The sequence below is a fragment of the Camellia sinensis genome, chromosome 6 (assembly GCF_055761805.1).
Source record: "Camellia sinensis isolate YWXY chromosome 6, ASM5576180v1, whole genome shotgun sequence".
NCBI classification, from domain to species: Eukaryota; Viridiplantae; Streptophyta; class Magnoliopsida; order Ericales; family Theaceae; genus Camellia; species Camellia sinensis.
This window is the reverse complement of record NC_138966.1, coordinates 51,372,605-51,397,115: the sequence shown is the minus strand read 5'-3', so window position 1 is coordinate 51,397,115 and position 24,511 is coordinate 51,372,605. Positions and strand designations below refer to the sequence as shown.

At 35.5% G+C, this 24,511-nt stretch overlaps 1 protein-coding gene and 1 pseudogene across 3 annotated transcripts; both read left to right on the top strand.

Annotated features, from left to right (window-relative positions):
- The first annotated feature begins 255 nt into the window (after nucleotides 1-255).
- LOC114323382 (protein DA1-related 1) lies at nucleotides 256-23,553 on the top strand. Of its 2 annotated transcripts, none has more exons than XM_028270967.2 (12): nucleotides 256-760; nucleotides 2,619-2,776; nucleotides 3,018-3,102; nucleotides 4,695-4,839; nucleotides 6,507-6,627; nucleotides 6,758-6,841; nucleotides 12,142-12,261; nucleotides 14,015-14,227; nucleotides 14,316-14,378; nucleotides 14,531-14,649; nucleotides 22,640-22,698; nucleotides 23,037-23,553. In XM_028270967.2, exons 2-12 carry the CDS (start codon nucleotides 2,660-2,662, stop codon nucleotides 23,354-23,356), a joined length of 1,446 nt encoding a protein of 481 aa, XP_028126768.1. In that variant the 5' UTR covers nucleotides 256-760; nucleotides 2,619-2,659; the 3' UTR covers nucleotides 23,357-23,553. The 2 variants fall into 2 exon arrangements, with proteins under 2 accessions (XP_028126768.1, XP_028126769.1); XM_028270968.2 differs by having other exon boundaries at nucleotides 296-2,520.
- LOC145792653 (elongation factor 1-alpha pseudogene) lies at nucleotides 16,026-17,126 on the top strand (annotated as a pseudogene). The gene has a single exon (XR_014332339.1). The product of XR_014332339.1 is annotated as an elongation factor 1-alpha pseudogene (transcript).
- Nucleotides 23,554-24,511: the final 958 nt, after the last annotated feature.

The window sequence follows — 24,511 nt, the reverse complement described above, 5'->3', positions numbered from 1 at the left end:
TAAATTTTTTTAAACATTTTGTCAATTACCAAACACGTTTGTAATTTATATTTTTCTAAAAATAAATAAAAATCAATTTATAAATTTTTATAAATATAAATTAAAAACATAAACATTATCAAAAACACCCTAAATGTATAAAACCCATTTTAAAGGTTTATTTTTAAGAGATGGATCATTGCCCATTGCTGATGCGAGGGTGATTAATTTAAAGACAGAATCAACATAATCTGTTTCACATCATCAGTTTGTCACAAACAAATATTTATTGATGTAGAGTCTACTACGACTCTTTGACGCTTTATTCGAGGAGCTTTATGTGAAAGAGGGTAAAGGACCCCACACGCCATATAAGCCCTCTCCTCTGAAATATTCAAACAAAACCAGCAACAGGAACGGGGGTTTGATGTTCCTTCGTCAAACCCTTTTGGGTTTAAACCCAAGCCTCCAGATTTCCACATTTTTCCCTTTCTTTGACTTTGATTTTGCGTACAATTCAAGCACACCTCGACATTCTTAAAGTTTTTTGTTTTTTCTTTTTGTTTATATATTTTTTCTCCATAGGTTTTCATACAGATCTTTGGACTTCGTCTTCATTTCTTTTGAACACTTTTTGGTTTGGTAGATTGTTGTTTGTGTTGAAAGAAATAGAGGGTATGGTTGAGAATTTCTCTGTTCGACTGTAATTGTATTGCGTGAGGCTGCTTTTGGGCTGATTATCTGATCTGGCTCTTTTCTGCTTCCACCATTCCTGTTTGATGTGAGTCACTCATCAGATAAAAATGATTTCTTTATCTTTATATCTTTATTTTTAATCTGAAAAATGAATATCATGGGCACATTGAGCTTGTTTCTTTCTTTCTTCTTTTTTTTTTAATAAAATTTTTACTGGAATTGAGACATGTCAAGAAATTTTGTGATTGTTATTTGGAATTGAGACATGTAGGGCATCAGCAACATTGCGTCTGGTGCGTTTATGGGTTTTTCATTTTCCTATTTTGTTTATTGTTAATATGATGTTGTCTTGTCGCTCATTTGATGAAGAGTAAATTTGTTCGTTTGGGTTGAATTTGGATGCCTAGTTGTTCAAATTGAGATTCGCATGCCCATTTGTTGATTCTCCAGATGTAATCTGCATACAGTGAGTGGTGGTAGGTAGTCCATGCAGTATTCCTGATACCTATTCTGTTTTCTTGCAATGTTAATTTAAAACCAATTTTAATGATTGAATTGCATGAAATTTTTATGCATTCTTTTATTTTTATGGAAATCTTGGTTGAAGCTGCCATGTTAGAGAGATGAATTATTCCAACGGACCTGCAATTTCAAAGCTTGGGAGGTTATATGTAGGGATGGTCATTTTCTCCCGCCCCGCGGCGCCCGGGTTTTTCCCGCCCTGTTGAGGAAGTGGGGCGGGGACGGGTTTTGCTTCCCAACCCCGTTTTGCCTGTCCTCCACCCTGATTATATATATTAAATATATTTATATGTATATAATATCTATAATTAAATTTTTTTACTATAATAAATTTAAAATACTAAAATATTATACTTAATATTAATTTTTAGTCATTTAATTTTTATCTTATATTTTATAATTCTCATTATTTATAAATCATTATCCGTAATATACTGTATTATCTATAATTTTTATTAATATATTCATTCTTCAACTTGCAAAATTAACTCATCTCCCGCCCCGCCACCGCCACCGCCACTGCCACCCCTGATTTGCTCCGCGCCCGATATGATACGGGATGGGGATGGATTACTACAAACCTGCCCCCAACCCGTCCCATGACAGTCCCTAGTTACGTGAATTGATAGTTGTCTTTCGAATATGCTTTACATTATGCAATCATTTAGGTTAGCAATGCAAACACATACAACTTAATTGTAAAAGTCATCTTTTCAACTGTGGCATTGGTTATGAAGTGTGGGGTAGACAATTCAAATTTGATGCAAAATTAAATTTCCATGATAGCCTTTCCTTTTAGCACCTGTTCTGTATAATTTAGTTGGAAATTAGTTGCAAATTGCAATGTTTTTCTTATCATATTTTGTTGATAATTCTTAACCATATAAGAGAAACAAAAAGAAGAACTGCTTACGAAGTAGTTCAGAATTGAAATGTAAACCTATTATGTTTTTTTGTATACAACTAAGGTTATTGGGAATTGGGATCAATGGGGTATCTAAAATAATCAAGCTTCTGTGAAGCGAAGTCCCACATTGCCTGAGTATTAAAGTAATATTAAACATATAACCGTGAGGGCACCCTCACCTTAAGAGCTGGCTTTTGGGGTGAGTTCTACCCAAGACCGTGTAACATGGTATCAGATCTGGAGTACTCAGGGAGCGGTAGGGTGCGTGTCCCTAGCCTGCATGCTGCAAGTGCTTCCGAGTGAGCACATTGGGCGTGAGGGAGGGTATGAAGCGAAGTCCCTTGTCACCTGAGCACTAAAGTAATATTAAGCATATAAGTGTGAGGGCACCCTTACCTTAAGAGCTAGCTTTTGGGGTGAGTTCTACCCAAGACCGCGTAATAGCTTCTACATTATCTTTGACAGTCATAGGATACCTAATTGTTCTTTTGTTTGAACAAATGATTTTGTGCAGGTAAAAGCTTCCTTGATCATGCACAGATAACAGTTTACATAATGGGTTGGCTTAGCAAAATTTTCAAGGGCTCAAGCCACAAAGTTTCAGAAGGAAAATATAATAGGAATGTGGGATATGGAGAAGACACACTCGGGTGTGAACCTTCAAGTTCAGGGGTAAATTGGTTGCTTGTTCTTGCCATCTCTTTCTTCTATTGCTACTTATGAGCTACTATAAAGTTGCGTGACATAATTTCCTAATTTCAAGTTAATTGAAAAGGTTTGAGGAGATAGGCCTAATCATTCTTTCCCTTATGATATTTTTGGTCTTTTTAACCCTTCGTGAAATGGTGGAAATATTTGTCAATTGTCTACCAGATTTCTTTTTAGCTCAATCATTGTTGACCTACTTTATTAGGATGCATGGGCAGAGATTGAAGATATTGATCATGCTATTGCACTATCCCTTTCAGAAGAAGATCGAAAAAGTAAAAACATTGTTGGTGAGTGATTTTGTCCTTGGTGATATCCATGAACACTTGACAACAAATGTATGCTATACTATGAGTTTGATTTGTACTTTGGGCTTAACAGGTAATTTTAAAAGCTGACTTGGTAGGGTTTAGCCAGTGGTCATTGTAGTATTAAAAGCTTACAAGATTGGGAATTTTTTGCCATAGTAATATCTTGTGAAATCAGTTTAGTTTGAGGCACACCATCGCTGTACTTTCCTCTCAGGCTGAGATTAATTTTTTTTCTATCAGAACCACATGCTCGCATAATATAGGGATACACAATACAGGACAGCTGTTTAGCAATCACAATGCTACTTTTGATCTCCTTTTTTAAATCCTTTCATTCCTGTTAGACCCTTAATTCATACTATTATGTGGAAACTTACACATTTTTTGAAATAAAGATATATACAAATTGACAAGAAAAATACAATAGTCTAATGGAGAATTAAATCTACTTGGAAATGGGTCTGAAGCAATCATTCATAATGTTGGTATTATATATTTTAGTAATTAATATAAAATTAGGCATAGATTATAGTTTATATATCTGATGCACATTACAAAAATACCCTAATCACTGGCATGAGAAAATTCTTTGACCAATTAATTGTAAGCCATGAAGTATCAACACTTCAAAATAAGTGCCGTAGCTGTGTTGGACACGAGGACACGGAGGGGACACATATGGGACATGCCATGTGGTGTATCCCTTTTATTTAATTAATTAATTAATTAATTTTTTTTTCAGGAGACACATTGGGGACTCTTCAGGGACACACATGCGGCGTGCCCCTTTTGATAGATGTTGGATATTGAATATTTATTCCTTTTCGCTTAGATTTAATATTTAATAGATCATCCATAAAAAGATATGAACGATTAGTGTTAATTTAAAAGTGACTTTTAAATTTTTTTTTGATATTGAATTAGTATTAGTTTTTGTTAATTTTGATAGTTTGTGGATGCAATATTAATCTACATAGCAAATAAAAATATATGAAAAAATATTTTATTGCCATGTCCTGGTCATGTCCATGTTCGTGTCCCCATTTTTTGAAATAATCGCGTCTCGTGTCCGCATTTGTGTTTGTGTCCATGTCGTACTTCTTAGATTGTAAGTTTGGGATAACATCCCATCAGGAAAATGGTGTCATAAAACTTCATTGGTTCGACAAAGGGGCCGGGCAATGGTTTAGAAATGGGCATCCCAGTGCATGAGGTTCTTTCTATTGCGGAGTCTAAGAAGTCAAATGTACCCGACTTACACTTGCATGCAGAGAGGCAAACCAATAATTTGGATCATCAAAAAAGACATTGTGAATGGAACTGAAATGCATGCTTCTCTTTTTGCGGTTAATTCTTAATTGCCTCACTTTAGAGGTTTACCTTTACCGTACTGAGTTGTTTTATGTCATAGAGTACATTTGCTTTTTGTTGAAGGCTGGTTTGATGGTGTTAATTAAGCATCTGCAAATGTAGTGATGAGTTCTCTCAGCTCTATGCTTTGAATATCTTTCCTGTTTTTTGTATCCTCACTATATAACTTGCAATAATATGTTTTACATATATTTTGACAGATAATGAATACCAATTGAAAGATGATGAACAACTTGCCAAAGCTATACAAGAAAGTTTGAATGTTGAATCTCCACCCCAATATCCCCAATATGGAAATGAAAATATTTATCAGCCCATACCTTTCCCGTATTCAACAGGGTTCAGGTAGATGAGTTGCTTATGGCTATTATACTGTGTCTCTCACTTCTGATTGCAATTTGTTTAATCAGTTCCTGGTTTCTTTGAGTATGTTAATGCATCACATATTTTCCCCCCTGTTTTATCTTTTCTTTTCTATGTAGAAAGCATATTAGAGTTAATTGGATTTCATTACCTCTAGTTGATTGATCTTATTCTTTCTCTCTCTCTCTCTCTCTCTCTCTTTTTTTTTTTTTTTTGGTCACTCGACATACATGGAGTAAAGGTTAGTTGTTTGTTGTTAGTAGGGGAAGGGGGAGAACACCTCTCCATAGGATTTAAACCAGTAAGCTCACACCACAAAGGGGAGCTACACAACCACTAGGCCAAAGGCCTTGGTTGATTGATCTTATTATCTCTCCGACACTGTTTTCTATACTGTGAGATATACTTGACCTCATTAATTTGGGTCCTGTCACTTATGCCTTTAAGGTAGACCCCCCTTTTTTTTTTTTTTTTTTTTTTTTTTTTGTGATTATTAATGAGAACATAATGTATTGCAAAAATGAAGAAACTTCAAAAAAGGGCTGCACCCATTGTTGGCAAATCACGAATCGAATCGTTAATCGTTTTGTTAAAGGCCGATGGTGATGGGTTGGTGGTGTGTATTGAGAAATTTAGATTTAGGTTTTGTCCAAGAAGGTAATTTGCTTAAGGGACAAAAATGTAATCAAAAAAAATTTGAGAAATGGTGTGTACTGAAATATCGACGGGTGTGCACTGAAATATTGACTGGTGTTCGAATAGAATTTGCCTTTGGTCTATCACACATTCACACTCAATTATTTTATGTACTTGGATCCTCATATGGTTCTCTTAATTTATTTCTTCTAAATTTTTTGGAGTTCTAAAGTTATAAAGATCAGGCCTTTACAGCATCTACCCATAGTTATTAACTAAAAGAGATTCTTAATATTTTTTTCATTGATTTTGAAAACCTTTTTCACTTAGAATTATGCTTATGCATTTTGAAAGATGTGGCATTCAGATAAACTATATGAAGATCATTGCTAGCAGTGGCAGTTAATAAGTGAGATGTTTTTCTTTGGCCATCAGACAGTTTGAATCAGAGATTCACTCAGTAGAGAATTTAGCAACATATGATTTGTTAGGATCTGTTAGGATTTGCATGATTTTAACATGTTGAGGTAATTAGTAGGAAAGATTGGAGAAATGAAATGAACAGGAGGAAACTAAAAAATGCGAAACTGTTATAATGTTGTTAACTGAAGCAATTTGGTTGCTGTATGATTAGGTAGAAAGATTACAATATGTGGTATTTTTTGCGGGCTATTCCAAAACCCTGCCCTGGGAGAGGTTTTTGGGATCAATTTTCTTGGTCACATTTAGGTTTAAAACACTGCTGTGATGTTAAAACTTTTTAAACGGGATGGAAGGTGCTGATTAAGTCACATTTTGGCAGAACAATGAAAATTCGTTAAAGAAGGACAACCACCGTCTTCAATATGATTACTATCTTTAATATGATTTTGTGTATAGTGGGACTTCAATTTCTAACCCTATGAACATGGAAAAAAGGATTTTTTTTAAAGATTTTGACCATGCATCAATAGTACTGTCCATAAACTAGCTGTCACAGTGTCATATAATTGCTATCTTTTCTCTTTTGTTAGGATATGTGCTGGTTGTAACACCGAGATTGGTCATGGAAGATTTTTGAATTGCATGGGTGCAATTTGGCATCCAGGATGTTTCCGATGCCATGGCTGCAACCAACCAATTTGTGATTATGAGGTACGAGAACTACTCTGTCTAGGCTGTCAAAGTAGTATAGTTCTTTTTTTTATTTTTTTCTGGCTTTAATGACAATTATAATTTCAGTCGTGTAGTGTGCTAAGTTTTCCGTTTATTGTTTCTCCCATAGTTCTCTATGTCTGGGAATTATCCTTATCACAAGTATTGCTACAAGGAGCACCATCACCCAAAATGTGACGTTTGCAAACATTTTGTAAGTATCTTCAGAGAATAGAGCATTAAGAAATATCCTGTTGGTTCTGTGTTGCACAATCTGGTTCTATTACTAATGGAGCGAAATAATATTTCCTAGTTGCCTAGTTTTATTTTTTGGAAGCTATGTTACGTTTTTTCATGTTGTCTTCTCTTGACTTGTAAATACTGAGTGATCGTTTTGATGTTTATAATTTATAAACCTGAAGTATAAATTAGAGATGTTATACTAAGACATATATTAATATTTATATATTGTAGTGTCGAAGAACTAGAATACTGTGGTGCTTGGGTGTGGTGGTTTGTAGTTTGAATCTAAGTGTGCCGTTATTCTCCATCCTAGGGTGGCGAATCACCCACTAGATCGCAACTTCGCAAACTGATGGTGAGTGTAGTTGTCAAATTGAGAACTGCATCGTGAATCAAAATCCTAATTTTGTGAATCATGGATCAAATCGAATCATAAGATTTGGCACAAACTATAAAAAAAATATATTAAACATTTGTATATTTTAAAAAGATAAAATAAATTGATGTGGACACGTGTTATAGAATAGTTCTTATATTGGAAGTGATTAAACCCATAATTGAGTTAATATTGCTGTCATAGCGAGATGTGGGTCCAAATTACACCAATCATAAAATTATTTAAAAATCGTAATATGTTCTTTGTTGACATTCAAAACATGAACCTAGAAACTCTAAAATGGAGTAAAATATGAAGAAAGAGTAAGTGACAATCCTTTATTTTAAAACCTAAACACTTTTAGAAGGTATGCATGTTTATTGTTAAAAAAATAAAAAACAGTTGTAGAACCATTTTGTCTGACTAACCTGATCCATGTGATATTGAACTATGTTTATTTCACCAAAATAACAATATGGGTGCAAGTTAGTTTGGCCATAAACATCCTTACAACATTTATTTTGATATTTTTCTGAGAAGAAAATGAGAAAAAAGAGTTTAAGAATATATTGGGTCTAATTGGATGGATCCTATTAAATACTTTGATCACCAAAATAATAAGATATCATGCATAGCTATTGGTTATTTTCGTATAATCATACCAAACACTTTTGGAAGTTATCACGATATTTTCACTTAAAAAAGAGGTAAAAAGGAGTCGGAATATGTTGGGTCCTACAATTTCAAGAATTATATGTATTGTTAACCATGAATAGATTCATGAATTAAATTGTGAATCATGCTATTCATCATTGATTCTATCCCAAAATAGAGTCCCCATAGATTCACATCGATCTATGCAGGAACTATAAATCAAATCGTGAATCGTAAAATTTTGAATCTCTGATAATAACGATGGTGACAGTAGCCAAAGTTAATGCTAATTCAATTGTGCAATTGGTGAATTAGAGAGGAATCCATGTTTTCGGTGAATTAGTAATTGACATGGGACTATAAGTTGTAACACGCACCTAGTTGATCGTAGTAGTGTTATACAAAGAATAAGATTTGTACATTAGGACTATCCAAAAGGTGTTGTGCAAAAAATTATTGTAAATTACACTCCCACCCCCTAAAGTATGAGTCATTTCTTACTTTGGTCCTTAAGGAAAAGGTTCTTCCACTTTGATCCATAAACTATTTGTTGTTTCTCACTTTTCTCAAATTATCAACTTCCGTCATGGTTAAGGGATAATTTAGGAATTTCAAAAATTAATTTTCTCATTGTGGCCCTGAAAAATTAAGGTAGCATTTGGTAGAGTTTTAGAATTATGATTTGAGAGTGGAGTTGTATTTTGAGTTTGTGAATTTTGGAATTATGATTTGAGTGTGGAAAATTTGATTGGTTATGAGTTTTCAATTGAGTTTGAAATTTTTGATCTGACATATGATATTTGATTCAAAAATTTATAACTCATAACCAAACACACAATCCCAAATTTTATTCAAAGCTCATAAATTTTTTTTAAAAAATTTCGAAAATATTTTTTTATTTAAAATATAAAAATAATAGGTGCCCAAAAATATAAAAAAAAGAACAATAAAAAGAACACTATTCTGGTCAACCGGCCAGACGACCGGCTGGACGTCCGGGAAGACGTGTTTTTAAAATGGGTATGGAATAAATTTTTGAAAACTCTAACCAAACACCACACTCAAATTAAGGTGTGGAATCAACTTTTCAAAGCTTTACCAAACACAGCCTAAGTTTTCTCACTTTTGTTCCTTAAAAAGGAGTTCTCCCTTATTTATTTATTTATTTATTTTTTATAATTTATCAAAAAAAAAAAAGAGTTCTCACTTTGGTCCATAAATCCAAACCTAACCTAATCTGAAAACCATCCCCACCCCCCTAACCCACCTAAACTCAAAATTTGACTTTATATTGGAGGACAAAAATGAAAAAAAATTTCAATGGGTGTATGTCATTTGAGGAGCAAAGAGGTTGCGAATTGAAGAGTGAAAGCTGGTGGAGGAAATCAAGTGATGGGTTGGGAGAAGGGAGGCGGTCAGTTGTGGGGTTGGGGTAAGGGGGACTTTGGTCCATAAATCCAAACCCAGCCTAATTGGAAACCATCCCCACCCCTAATCCACCTAATCTCAAAAGCCAACTTTATATCTGAGGACGAAAATGAAAAATTCATTCGAGTAGCAAAGAGGCTGTGAATCAAAGTGCGGAGGCTAGTAGTGGAGGAAATTAGGTAATGGGTTAGGAGAGGGGAGGTGTCAGTTGTGGGGCGTTGGGATAAGGAAGGGTGGTTGGTTAGGGACTAAAGCGGGAACATTTTTTTCTTTATGGACCAAGTGAGTTATGGCCCATACTTTAGGGGAGTATAACAGTTAGAATTTTTTAAACCAAAGTGGGAAGATTTGATAGTTAGGGACCAAAGTAAGAAAATGGTCATACCTTAGGTGATGAAAGTGTAATTTACCCAAAAATTTACCGATTCCTAGCACTAGTCACACAAACAATTATTATGTAGCAACACATATCACATTTTATATTCAAGAAGGAATGAATGCATAAAAACTTAAAAATACTTGAATATGTATATACACATATACACGTGTATAGTTATATATGTGTGTGTGTAAGGGTTTTAGAGGGTCGCTTTGGGTTGGTTTTGGGGGAAAATATTAACCAAACCACCTTTGGTGGATTGAGAATTTTTCAACCTGTTGTCTACCCAACCATCATTAGCATTGGCAGGTTGGTTGAATGTTTTGGTGGTTTCAAACCAATGGTTTGAGCAAGTTTGGTGGGTAAGCAATACAAAATGAAAAAGAATATCAGTGAATATACAAACTTATTATTATATTTCTTTTCGTAATTTCAAACAAAAAATTTATTATTTATCCAAATCCGGACACAAAATTCACAAATTAATTGAATGTATAATGTTACTTAAAATCATATTTTACAAATTAACATACAAAGAAATCAAACTAGAAAAGAAAAAGCAATGAAAATGAATGGTGGGTGTCATTTGATTAGTGGTGATAGGGTTAGGGAGTAATTGTGTGGGCAAGTGGAAGATAATTTTGCATATACATACAGGCGGGTTGGGTTGGTTTGTTGGCGGTTGACAGATATTAACCCACCAATCAACCAATGTGCCAATTTTTGTCATCTAATCCACCAACACAACTCGACCCTCTCACCTCAAATCACATGAGTTGGTTTGGATTGGTATGGTTTTCTTGCACACCCCTATATGTGTGTCTAGGATTATATAAATACGCTCTAAAAGCACTCTTGCTCTCTAGCTATATTTACCAAGGGCACTCTTGCTATGCAATCATAGTTTCAAAAAGTGGCAACAGCTGTTGTGTAACATGTTACGCTATGGTTTTAGTGGTTACTGGCATCCGTTACAGTCGTTATAGCAGTGTGATAGAAATTCTTATCCGTAATGGCCATTACGTTAATGCCTCTTACATTGCCGTTACAATACTGTTGCCATTGTTACGAGTGGTATGCTTGTATTTTATTTTATTTTATTTTATATATAAGGCCATTTTCTCATTTTTTTTTTTTCTAGTTGTTAAAATCGTACAAAAAAAATATAGAACTTATGCCAAAAAGTCTTAGATCTACAAGTTTTGGATGTCCAATCTTCAAATTCTACGAGACTTGAGTTACTATCAAAGTTAAATGAGCTTACTTCTCTCTCTTCGAACTTTCATTACTTTTTTATTGACAAGCTTTCATTAATTTTTCATTTTCTTATTTGAATATTAACTTACATTATATCTATATTTGCTCTTAGGTCAGATCTATTGTACAAAATTTGTATATCGTTTCAGTACTTTTACATTAGTATGTTGATATTTTGTATTATGAACTTATGTTTATGAAACAGGCTTCATTTTTTTCCTTAACAAGTGGGAAGTTATCTATAAGAGTAAAGTAAATAAAATTAAATACGTCCAACAATAGAAGAAATCCCTATAGTGACGAAAAACTAATATAAAAAATTGGATCATATTTAAAACTAGATAAAACACACCGAAAATCATTTTGAACATCACTAAATGTGATACTGAAATAAAAACATGTGTATTAGTATGTTTTCTTGGAGTTGTGTGAAGAATTAAAAAAATTATGACTCTGGTTGTTGCCACCGTTACACTATGGCTATTACATCCCATGGTTGTGTCAACGCTTGCCGTTACCGTTATGGTAGCCACCGCCGCTATTGCTTCCTCTATACGTGCATTTACGTTGAACTTCAATCATTGAAGTGGGAGATACCATGCCTTTGATTTGCAAGATTAAACAATAGTGGTCAGTAACATTGGAGTGATCTCTGCTTTGCATGTTTAGTGAATGTATCTTTGGAATCCAACCTTAAGAGCCTGTGAGGAACAATGCATTATGTGTTGATTTCTTTGTAGTTAGTTGTTTTTCTGAAATATCTGCATTTAAACTTCTTATTTCTGAGCTAAGTCAGTCCAAAATGATGTTACAAGGTGATAATTAGAAACCATGTCATATCCTGGTGTTGAGATGATTGTTGGGGTTGGATGGGCAGGGGGGCTTATACTCAGCATGCCCGCTGTTTTAGAACTTCCGCAGACTAGAGAGTTAAGGGGAAAACCTTGTTTAAATGGACAAATTCTTATATCCCCAATTCCCCATATAACTTATGTTGTTGCATTGGGGTCTTCAAAATGATTGGTGTTCTCATAATGTATATTAGGTTTCCTGAATGTCATATCATATGAAATTTGACAAATTAGATATTCAATTTGCTTCTTTTATTGTTTCAAAAACTTTTTGTCATGTCTTGTTGATCCTTCGGAAGTTATGCCATATGTTTTTTTCTTTTCAGATTCCAACAAATGCTGCTGGCCTTATTGAATATAGGGCACATCCTTTCTGGATCCAGAAATATTGCCCCTTTCATGAACATGATGGGACTCCTCGGTGCTGTAGCTGTGAGCGTATGGAGGTCAGATTGAATGAACTACCATTGAACTAGCAACCTTTTTGGGAGCATTTCATTGATGGAAAGGGGCAATCTTGTTCCTATTCCACTTGATTCCATTGTTTCTTCACACAAATGATATTGGAAATCTCATTTCTTCAGGAATAAGATATCCCCAGATGGTGGGTATCTTATTCTTGTCAGGAGTGGTATTCTTATTCCCCTTCCTATTGGAATTAAAGCATGAAATTAGTCTGATGACCATATAAATTGAGCCATTTAGGAACTAATAAATAAGTTAATCAGAATATATAAGCCTTGATGTGTTTTTAATTCATATTTTTGAATGATTAACTTATTTATTAGTTCTTAAATGGCTCAATTTAAGAATATTAAGTTTTCGAAGGCTTCATTGAGGATCGCCTTGAGGCGATGCTAATTTAAAACACATTGAGGCTTTGATTTTTTGTAGACACTCTTGAAAAGCTTGCGGATTACAGTCTGAAATGTGTGCCTTGAGCTCCTTTGCGCATAAACACGCGAATAAACATATGAGAAGTACACATTTGAAAAGCTTGTTTGGAGTTGTTAAACATAAGTTTAATACATGGTTTAAACATAAAAAGGAAGATATCCTTTTGTAACTATGTTCCTTGGGAAAAATCAAGTGAAAAATCTACCGAGAAAAAACATAAGGCTAAGGCTCAAGTGAGAAGTTCGATGACTGAAATTAAGAATGTTATTTTCACCTTTGATTAGGCAAACTTTCTACATGTTCGACGCGTTGAGGATAAAAGTATTTACACCTTTATATTTAAATTTTAATAACTTTTTGCTATTGCAAAGTATTTTTTTTGTTTACTACATATAAAAATTTAAAATTCAAAATGCTTACGCCTCAATGCCTCCTTCAAAATGCTTACACCTCAATGCCTTGAGGCTTATGCCTCGCCTCATGAGGGGGTAAAATGGCTCATGTTACATATTTGTCTTCAAAGACTTTAGCTAGGCCTACAATTGGACTCAAGCTCCCCTGTTGTTCACCATCTACACTTGGACATTTTATAATCTGGTTTGTATGCCAAATTTTGGATCCCCATTCCTATGGGTGGGAATTTTCGGCACAATACAACTCAAACCGTACATAAAGTTAAAGAGTTAGGGTTGACCATTTTCTGGCACGAACACGAATATGACGTGACTTGAAAACATCAATATTAAATGAGTGAGGTTAGTGTGGAACTTGCATGACATGAAATTGACTCAGATAACCCGTTTAATGAGGATTAGTTACACATTTTAATGTTACTTCTAGTAAGGAGTGCCATGACCTTTTTGAATCCCTTGTGTAACTCATCTAGAGGATTAAAAAATATGTAGATAGAATTTGAAGGTTAATATAGTTTTCTTTTTTTTTAATAGAAGATAATGTATTTGTTGTCTACTATTTTAGAGATTATTTTCATGAAATTTAACCTGTGGAGAAATTTTTTAATTTTTCTACACTTGGTATTTTTAACTTAAGAGTGAGAGTTTTTGATATGACACGTTTACATAACATGAACCAGACGAAGATTGAAAATGACACGACATGATAACATGAAATAATAAATGGGTTTGGTTAGTTTTGACATGATTCTAACATGAACTTGAAATGACACGACATGAACATGAGCGAACGCCACACAACACTCAGCATGGTGTCCAAGAAAAAATCCATTTTGACTTTGGTTTTTTTGATGAAATGTTTACATAGATCTTTGTTCATCATTTGTAGCCACGGGAAACAAGATATGTTGCCCTTGATGATGGTCGGAAGGTCTGCTTAGAGTGTCTGGATTCTACAATCATGGATACTAATGAGTGTCAACCCCTTTATCTTGATATACAAGAATTTTATGAAGGCTTGAATATGAAAGTAGAGCAGCAGGTTCCATTACTCTTGGTAGAGAGGCAAGCACTGAATGAAGCCATGGATGGGGACAAGAGTGTAAGGAAAATCTGTTATCATTATCACACAATGATTTTATCTCTTGAAGGGAAGAAAAGCTTATATGCTGGTTCTTTCTTTTGGCCAGGGCCATCATCACATGCCTGAGACCAGAGGACTCTGCCTTTCTGAGGAACAAACTGTCAGTACTGTAAGTAAGCTGCTTTTTTTTATTTTTATTTTTATTTTTTTAAATTTCGTTTTTCTTGTTTTTTTTGGTTTGTTTCTTTTCCTTCAGAATCATTGAGTTTGGTATGATCACTTACTTTCTGTTTGTATCTTATTTACCCTGAAACTGACCAGATTTTGAGCCGTCCAATAATTGGGACCAGAAATAGAGCCATGAACATGATAACAGAACCCTATACGCTCACGCGGCGTTGTGAGGTCACTGCAATTCTAATTTTATATGGCCTTCCTAGGTACTCTCTCTCTCTCTCTCTCTCTCTCTGTTTTACAATTTATGATAGAAGGGATTACGTGATAGGCAATTAATCAGTCTGTATAAAAGGTCATGAAAGAAGAATATATGCTTTGCAATGACAGAAATACTAGTGCAAACATAAAATGATTCACATATTTATACCTGTGTCATCATCATCTTGAAAAAATTGATGTTCTAAGATTGGATGCTCATTGAAATTTGGGGTTTAATAATCATGTTTAATAAAGCCGTTGTATTCTTGATTCTCTTAAATATGCTCCAAAAATAGTGTTCTTTTTTTTATTTTTATTTTTTTGACGTGAGAGGTTCTTGCTACCCATTATGAAAATGGGAAAGACAAATTCAAAGGTGATATTAGTTAAATAAATAAAGAGTAAATTAATCCTCATTGTGTTATTGCATTCTTTTAGATATTGCTATGAAGGATCTACTCTAATAAGAAGTACAAACACGTTGCAGATATGCGTGTCCAAATGTCTTCTTATTTTTTTAGAATCAGATATGCTTTTCAGACTGTTGGGAAATACATGTGTCCATCACTTCGGTAAACATGAAACACGTTGCAAGTTTGAAGAAAACAACTTGTGATCCAATAATAAAATAAAACAATGTGTATTTATACTTATTAATACCTTGTCATTTAGACTTTTTAATTTTAGGAATTCTAGAGCCCAAAATTTGCAGTTTGTCTGTGAATAAAGAATTTTTAACCAGATATTAAGGGTATGTTTGGTTTGAGTTTGAGAGATGAGTTTTAGAGATAAAAAGTACGAAAGGTTGTTTGGTTTGGTTTTTTTCAAAAGATGTTTTGGAAAATTATTTTGAGAGAGAGTTTTGGAAAAAGTGATTGATTTGATGTGTATGAGAGAGAGATTTGTTTGAAAAACTTGTAAACCAAACAAGTTTTGAGAAATTTTTTTAGGAAAATTTGTTTGGTTTGATTACTTTTGAAAACTTATTTGTAGAGATTTTTTCCCAAAAATTTTTGGGAAACACAAACCAAACAAGGCCTAAGACTTTTGCTGTTAAAATCCACCTACTCTCCACCTACTTCACCCACTTAAACCTACTCCACTAAACCTAACCCACTACACCACTACCACCTCCACTTCACCTACTCCTCACCTACTACACACTCACCCTCTCCTATATATAGGAATCATTGTAACCATAACATAAAAAATCAATCAATAATACAATTCTCTATTTCTCTTTATGCATTAAATTTTCTACATGGTATCAGAGCAAGGTTAAGCACTTAGTATTTTTCGCTTCACCGGCGGGCGGCAACCTCGCCTTGGCCGCCCGCCGGACCTCAACCTAATCTGCTAGAATTTTCTACACATACCTTGAAATTTCTTCGAGTCCACCACCACTGCCTCTCCTCTCACTGTTGTCCTCCCATACACCACCGTCTCGATCGTCTTCATCTACAATGTTGCAGTGAAGGATCTCAAGCGTGGTTTTGTTGCATCCAACTCAAAGGATGATCCAGCCAAGGAAGCTGCAAATTTCACCTCCCATGTTATTATTATGAATCACCTGGGTCAGATTGGTAATGGGTATGCTCCAGTTCTTGACTGCCACACCTCCCACATTGCTGTCAAGTTTGCTGAGATTGATCGTCGATCTGGCAAGGAGATTGAGAAGGAGCCCAAGTTCTTTCGTGAACATGCTCTCCTTCCTTTTACTCTTAGAGTGAGGCAGATGATTTGCTGCTGTAACAAGATGGATGCTACCACTCCTAAGTACTCAAAAGCAAGGTATGATGAAATTGTGCAGGAAGTCTCTTCCTATCTGAAGAAGGTTGGTTACAACCCTGACAAAATTCCTTTTGTCCCCATCTCTGGTTTTGAGGGTGACAACATGATTGAGAGGTCCACCAACCTCGATATGATTACACAGCCCAAGAGGCCATCAGACAAGCCTCCTCTTCTCCACATTCTTGATAACACCAACAGCAACAGTTTGACGCATTTATTAGAGAAAAGGTCCAAAGGCAGCTCCTGTCAAAGCTGATGCTCAGCAGGCTGTACCACCTATTGAAGTGCCAGCACTATCCTTGCACATGGGGGGCACCCACTCATTTCTTTATTGTTTTCTTTTACTCACCCATGTGACCCACGATGCAACCTATACTTTTTCTTTTCTTTACACTCTTGTTCCCCACTTTCTTTATTATATATATATATATATATATCTCTTTTTATTATATTATATTAAAAAAAAAAAATCTTCATCTCTCCTCCGTTTGATTTCCAACTCCATTATTTTTATTTTTATTTATTTTCTCCAAACCACTTTCCTTATTTCCTCCATCTTTCATTTTTTGATTTCAAATATATTTTTATTATTTTTTCTTTATTTTTCTTTCACATTCTTTTTAATCTTTTTCCAATTCCCTTCATACCATATAGCTTTGCACACCAAATCATATTTTATTCATCTCAGGGATCAACCCCGATCACAATTTTACACACAAAAAAAAAAAAAAAAAAAAACCAACAAACAAACAAACCACCACAACACACCCGCACCCACAGTGGGATTTTTCTTCTCTACTCTGCTGCAGGTCTCTTCTTCTTGCTTTTCTCTTGGGTGTCCCTTACCGGCGCTGCCTCCATACTACCCACTCCACCGAGCACGTTGCCTCCTCCCTGCTCCTCCACTGCAGCATATGGCGGACCTCCAAATCGGAACATCACGGTAGCCTTCCGCTTCAGCTCCTTGTTTTCCGCCTTCAGCACACTTATCTCTGCTCGCGCATCCTTATACATGCGCTGGAGCAGAGCCAATTGGCCGTTTAAATGCTGCACCTCATTTGTCCTACTCTGCAGCCGGTGCGACAAGTTTGTGACTGCCGTCATCGTCCCCACACAGGACTTCAAAGTATACTGATTGGCTTCAATGTCAGTTTGCACTGCCATTTTTTGCTCCACAGACCGCATAGGAAAGTTCAACGGAGCAAACCCTGGGGTGCTTGGTTGAGGTTCACTGGCCCCCGCACCAGTTATCTCTCTTGTTGACTCGTTAAGGTCTGGAAAGAGAGTGAGCAGACCACGGGAAGACGAAGCCATTTTCTGGACAACAGAGTGTTACAGAGTGTCTCTCTCAGAAATCTCTCTCAGAAAACAGAGTGTTACAGAGTATCTCTCTCAGCAATCTCTCTCAGACAACAGAGTGTTACAGAGTATCTCTCTCAGAAATCTCTCTCAGAAAACAGAGTGTTACAGCGTATCTTTCTCAGAAATCTCTCTCAGAAAACGAAGAGTTTTTCAGAGTTTTTCTAGCAGGTTTTTGTCTCTGCTTCCAAGCCTCAGCCTCCGCTTCGGTTTATAAAGACCATGACAAAGAGGCCGACACGCGTTCTGTCGATCACGTGCATCGCCGCGTGTCTGGCGCACCTTTTGATGGCACGCCTTTTGATGGCACGCCTTTTTATGGATTGGGCACGCCTTTTGATGGCACGCCTTTTGAAAGATTGGGCACACCTTTTGAGGGTGCGACTTTATAAGGGTCCGACAAGACTCTGTAAACTGTCCCGACATTGATTCCGGTTAGCTCCTTTATGGGTCCGACAAGACTCTGTAAACTGTCCCGACATTGATTCCGGTTAGTTTCTACAAGGGTCCAGCAAGACTCCGTAAACTGTCACAACAACTGTCACAACATTGTCTGCTACAACGGTCCGACATGACCCCATAAACTGTCTTCTATATCGGTCTGACACCGCCATCCAGTGTCCTCTACACCGTTATGACACCCCCATACAGTGTCCTCTCTCCAAACTCAAGTTGGTTAGTTCCTATCCCCCTTGAGTTTGCGGGGGGCTGTTAAAATCCACCTACTCTCCACCTACTTCACCCACTTAAACCTACTCCACTAAACCTAACCCACTACACCACTACCACCTCCACTTCACCTACTCCTCACCTACTACACACTCACCCTCTCCTATATATAGGAATCATTGTAACCATAACATAAAAAATCAATCAATAATACAATTCTCTATTTCTCTTTATACATTAAATTTTCTACATTTGCTTACACTTATTTTCCAATATATAGAATGTGAAAAATGATTTCTTACTGTTTTCGCATATTCAAATATAAAGGGAGTATCATTTCAGCATAGAAGACAAAAAATTATAAGAATAGGTAGGGGTGAAAGTTTTGTTGTGCTTTTCAACTACACAATAAAATTTGCACCCACAACAATTCTCACCCTTGTAATTTTTTGCCCCATTTCCCACTGACATGAAATTTGCCCAAATATAAATATATCTATAATGTAAAAAATAAATAATGGTTATTAATTTTATATAAAAATATTCATTTATTTATTGTTGTGTCTTTATATATATATATTTGAAAATTATGAAGTTGGACTCTATTATATACAACTGGTGATATTGCTTTGATGTGACTGACCTGTGGGCCTACTGCTGGAGGTCGCTGAGATTACACAAGACGGTAGATTTGGCATATTGCCTGCTACTTAACCAGTTGACACTTTTGGGTATGGGTTTCCAGATGCTGTTGGAGCTGTTGGACCTTCTAGTGGGATTCCAAAGGTTTTGGAAGGCTCTGAATGCCGTTGAATGCCTTCAGGAAGGCATTGGGTTACTATTGGAAGTTGCTGAAGTAACACCGTTTGGTTGTTTGGGAGCCAAGCACGGGACTTGTGATGCTAGGGGCATGTCCAACCCCTACATCTACTAAAATATGCTGAGCGGACAAGGAATTTGATACATGTTAAACTCAAATATATATACAAAAGAGATCCAAAAGAGAGAAGAAAGGGAAAAGGACATTTCCCGTTTGCTTTGAGCCTGCTGAGTGAGCTAAAAGCTTCAATCTGAGCTGTTACAAATTGATAATGGGCTTTGGGGGCCCATTCTTGCTAAACCAAAATAATGGGGAACATTTGGGAGAGTGTTCAAGGGAGAGAGAGTGTCAAGGTGGTCTCACACCTTTGGGATGTTGAGTAAGCCACTGGTCAGGACTGATATGAGTTGATTGTAGTTGATATAGAAGAGAATAACCATAGTGGTTGGTAATTTTAGTGAAGTGAAGTAGTTTCAATTATTGCTGGAGCTCGCATAACTGCCATACAGAATATTATTTTTAGAGGGATTGTGCAGGTTTAGAAGGGTCATTTAGAAGTTGGCTAAAAAGAGTTTTGGAACTCCAGAATGCCTGGGCCTTTTCCTTGGAATCTTTTTATATAACACTTAAAAGGGTTGAGAATTGACTTGGAGGAGTAGAGAAGTCCTCTATTTGTAATGGAAGAGAGGCCTTCTGATGGTAACAGGTGGTTAGGAGCAGTTAATGCTCTGAAAGACTTGTCTGCAATCAGGAAAGATATAAGCTCACAGATGAAAAACTTATTTCCAAAAGAACTAAACCTCTAGCAGAGTGACATAGCTTGTAGGATATAGCTGGTCTAATGGTTTTTGGCTTTAACCAATGATATTTTGACACCTAAACGGTGAGACCAGACCTAGAGGAGTATTTGAAAGGAGCACTCAAAGGACAACCAACTCCTCCTCTTGCCCTCCAGCAGTCATTACTAATTAGGTCCTTTAGACAATGTCACGCCTTCAAAGCCATTGCTTCGAAGATTCCTTAGTAGGCTTACCACTTGTTCAATTACCTGAGGGCGATGAAATATGATGAGTTCTGATTTTAGGGTCATAAATGGGCTAAATAACTGCTTGAGTAATGGTTTGGTTTGGGTAAATGGGCTAAGCAACCTCCATTTGGGCTGAAATTAGATCAAAATGCCCCAAATTAGATCTCCAAGGTAATTTATCCCCCAAAAAAAAAAAAAAAAAAGGTGTCCAAGGAATTTGGAAGAATTATTTGAAATTTTTTTGTTTCTTCATTAGGTGGTATTGAACCCAATTGTACTAGGTAATTTTTTATTTGGGGGACTTATATGTAGGTCTTAATAAGTGGACTTATTGTCCAATGAGTCTTATGATAATTTATGGCGTTTTTCATCAAACAATATTAAAAAAACGCCACTAATTGTTAATTTTCAGTGACAGTTTAAAAATTGTCACAAAAATGTCACTAATTATAAGTTTTAGCAACAGTTTAAAAAAATCGTCACAAAAAAAATCACTAATTTTCTACTTTCAGCGACAATTTGAAAAATTTGTCACATAAAAACGTCACTAATTGTAAGTTTTAGCAACAATTAATAATAATCGTGATTAAAAAAAGTAGCCAATTGTTAATTTTTAGCGACATGCAAAAAAGCATCACAAAAAAAAATATTTTTAGTGACGATTTACTAGGACTAACTTTCAATAGGATTTAATGGGAATTAAATCAAACTATTAGGACCTATTGGTAGTTTTACCCTTCTTATTTTTAATTTCTTTCTTCCCTAAATGTAGTCGAAGCAAAGAAGGGGTTGGAAACAAGAGTTAAGATCAAATTTAGTGGATGAGTGTTGGAATCCAATATACAGCTCTATGTTTGGTTATCATTTTTTTATTGCATTTTGATTAAATATGATGTTCAACCAAGTTTTTCCGGTGGATCAAAAGATATAAAGAATGCAGAGTTTGAACGATTTGTTTGACCCTTTCATAGAGTCCCTTCGCTGCATTTTCTAGGATTCCTATCTCTAATCAATTGGTATAATGTGATTAGAGCCTTGGTACTTTCAGTGAGTGAAGGATGAAAACAAGTTGTAGGAGATAACAAAAGGTTGGCCAACAAATGAAATTGATTGAAATACCTGCTTTCTTAGGGGACCATCCCCTAGGGAGAAAAAAGACAATTTTCATTATGGTGGTATTCCAACTAGGGTTGTAAGCAGTCTGGTTTAGTTCGACTCGGTTTGGGTTGAGGGAAAATTTAGCATCGAACCAAACCCTTTGATTTTGTTGGTTGAGGAACCGAAACCAACCACATGCTATGGTTCGGTTTTGTTGGTTTTTCGATTTAGTGTAAAGGATGGATTCGCAGGAGGCTTTAAGAGATTTTATAGAAATTTGTAGAATCTCACATTGAGAATATATGAGGAAAAAGGGTGGAGATTGCTCTATAAATGTCTTCTCCCTTATCCTTTATGACAAAATGTGTAGTATTGGTCACTTATTTTCTGATACTAAAAAATTCAAAATAGAAAATTATTTAAATATAATATTTCTGCCGGTATTGGTGTGAAAATTTCAAAACTGAAGCAGGCCAAACAATATGGAAAACTGTCTGAAAATTGAAATTGAGCGGTTCCGTCATTTTTTTCTTAGAGTCCTAATTTCCGCCTACTATACTAGAATTGGACCACCTCATCCTTTCTTGTCAAGGGCCAAAAGCTTTTGATGATAGGGGGGTTTGGCTTAGTGTGTTCACCGTAAGTCTCACACTATTTATTTATGATTTTTTTTTGATAGTAACAATAAGGACATTGATATTTTTGAAAGAGAGAGAATTACAAGGAATTAGAAGAATACGAAGGAATTTCTATTGCTATAGGTTATGTGAACCAAACACGGGGAGCATATAGAGGAATTTGCAGATATGCATAGACATCGAAGAATGTAACACAAATATATTGTTTGTAAGGGTGGGCAGAAAGGTATTTTAGATTCTGTCCCTTATGCATTTGTTCTATGTTTTTATTTTCTCAATTTTGACCATGAGTTTCAAATTGTGTCAATTTGGTCCATTGCTGCGTAATCGCCTTGTTTCACCTAAAATCTTGAAACCTCAGGTATAGAGAGGAGAATAATGTCAGTTACATTGATATTGAATTATTATGGAAATTAATTAAAGAGCTAAAAATTCTCTGTTGGCAGTAGGTGATGTTTTATGTGTTAGCCTATTGGCCTCAACGCAATGATACATTTGGCAGAAGATGTTGGATTTGACTTCATTGTATTATCTTGTATTTTACTTCTCAGCTGAGATTTTGTTTTCTATGACTAAAAACTCTCTTCATACAGGTTGCTGACTGGGTCAATTTTAGCTCATGAGATGATGCACGCTTGGCTTCGACTTAATGGTAGTTCCCCATACCATGACATGTAGCTATTTCAAATGTCATTGCAAATCCAAATGAAATTATATCATCTCATTTATTTTCTTGGCTTCGGAAAAATAACATTCTTTTTCTTAATATTATTAAAGAAAATATCACGTTAATTTTCAGAAATGATTTCTTTCATATTAATTGGCAGGCATAATACTGTGATTGCTTTGTTTTATGATCCTTGTGATTTCTTTGGTTTAGACAACTTGCTTTTTGAGTGTTGCACCAAAAAAAAAAAAAAAAAAAATAATAATAATAAATAAAAAAAACATTTGTTTGAAGTGCTGATATAATTGTTATTTGTTTGAAAGGTTACCGAATTCTAAGTCAAGATGTAGAGGAAGGTATCTGTCAGGTTCTAGCTCACATGTGGTTAGAATCTCAGATTATGTCAATATCAGGCAGCAATGTTGCATCAACCTCGTCCTCTGCGCCGGTTTTAACATTATCAAAGCAGGGGACAAGGTCTCCATTTGAGAGGAAGCTAGGGGAGTTTTTCAAACACCAGATTGAATCAGATACATCTCCAGTGTATGGAAATGGATTTAGAGCAGGAAACCAGGCAGTCCTGAAATATGGCCTTTGGACAACCCTCGAGCACATTAGATTGACGGGGACTTTTCCTTATTAAAGTATATATTGAGCCTGAATTTTGAATGGCATTTTGTGATTGATTTGTTCAGAGTGAAGTTTTGCCTCTTCACATTAGGAGGACCTTAGAACCAACCTATAGAGTGTAGTTAGAAATTTTTTGATTTCTATACCTTGTAAATGTTGTCCAGTTCTGTACTTTTAAAGAAAATTAATAAAATTATACTGTTTTACAAAGTTTGTTCTTTACTAGTGAACTTCATTAGTAGAAACTGAATGATGCAAGTCTTGTTCCCTTTCTCAATCCTACTCTGAATGATTCTGATTGTGCAAGTGAATTTTCAACAGAGTAGACACTACCTCAACCATGCTTCGTCTGCTTGTTGGATCTTGTTAGTAAACTTTACTGGTACTGTTTGTTCCCTTGCTGTTTTTGCTAGACTGAAATTTGCGAAAACTTCTCCATTAGATTTCTGTTAACTAGATGGAACATTACTCTCTCTTAAAATCCTTGTGCATGTAGCCTGGCTTGTTAAAACTGTGAAGTTAGTGAAGTCCATTGGCGAAATCCAGGGCAGTCTGAGTCATTTTGTGTCCAGTTTGCAGTCTTGTTTGAACTTTCCTCGTGAAGCATTTTTGTTAGTGAACCGGTGGTCATGTACTAAAAAAATAAGGTAGGAACAGCAACGAAGTATGCAAAAAGCATGAAGATTTATCAGATTGAAGGGGTTTGATCTTGTTTGACATATTCACTTCCTTTGGATACATCCATACCGATATCTAGAACTTCCTCAGTAAGCACTCCACGGTACACAGCACCCTTTTCTACTATTGAAACTGAACAAGTTAATCTATAGCCTTCTCAAGTTCGTGGCAAATGAGAGTAGAAGACCAGTAGAGTATTTGTGTCCAGTTTACATGTTTCCACGTAATTTATACTTGAGTCATGCATTATTCGGAACTCACAAAAATATTAAAACTTATATTCAAAACATGGTCATAGAAGACCAAACAAAAATAGAACCAAAGCCTCTAAGATGAGGCACTCCAAGGTTTGTCATCACAAAACCACAAGCTCCTTTTGGGTTGACTCTAAGGCTGGACACCCGGTTGTTCACCTACATACATAAATATAAAGAGTGAGCGAAAGTCTAGTGAATAACATTAAAATAAAAAAGTTATATGAATGAGTTCT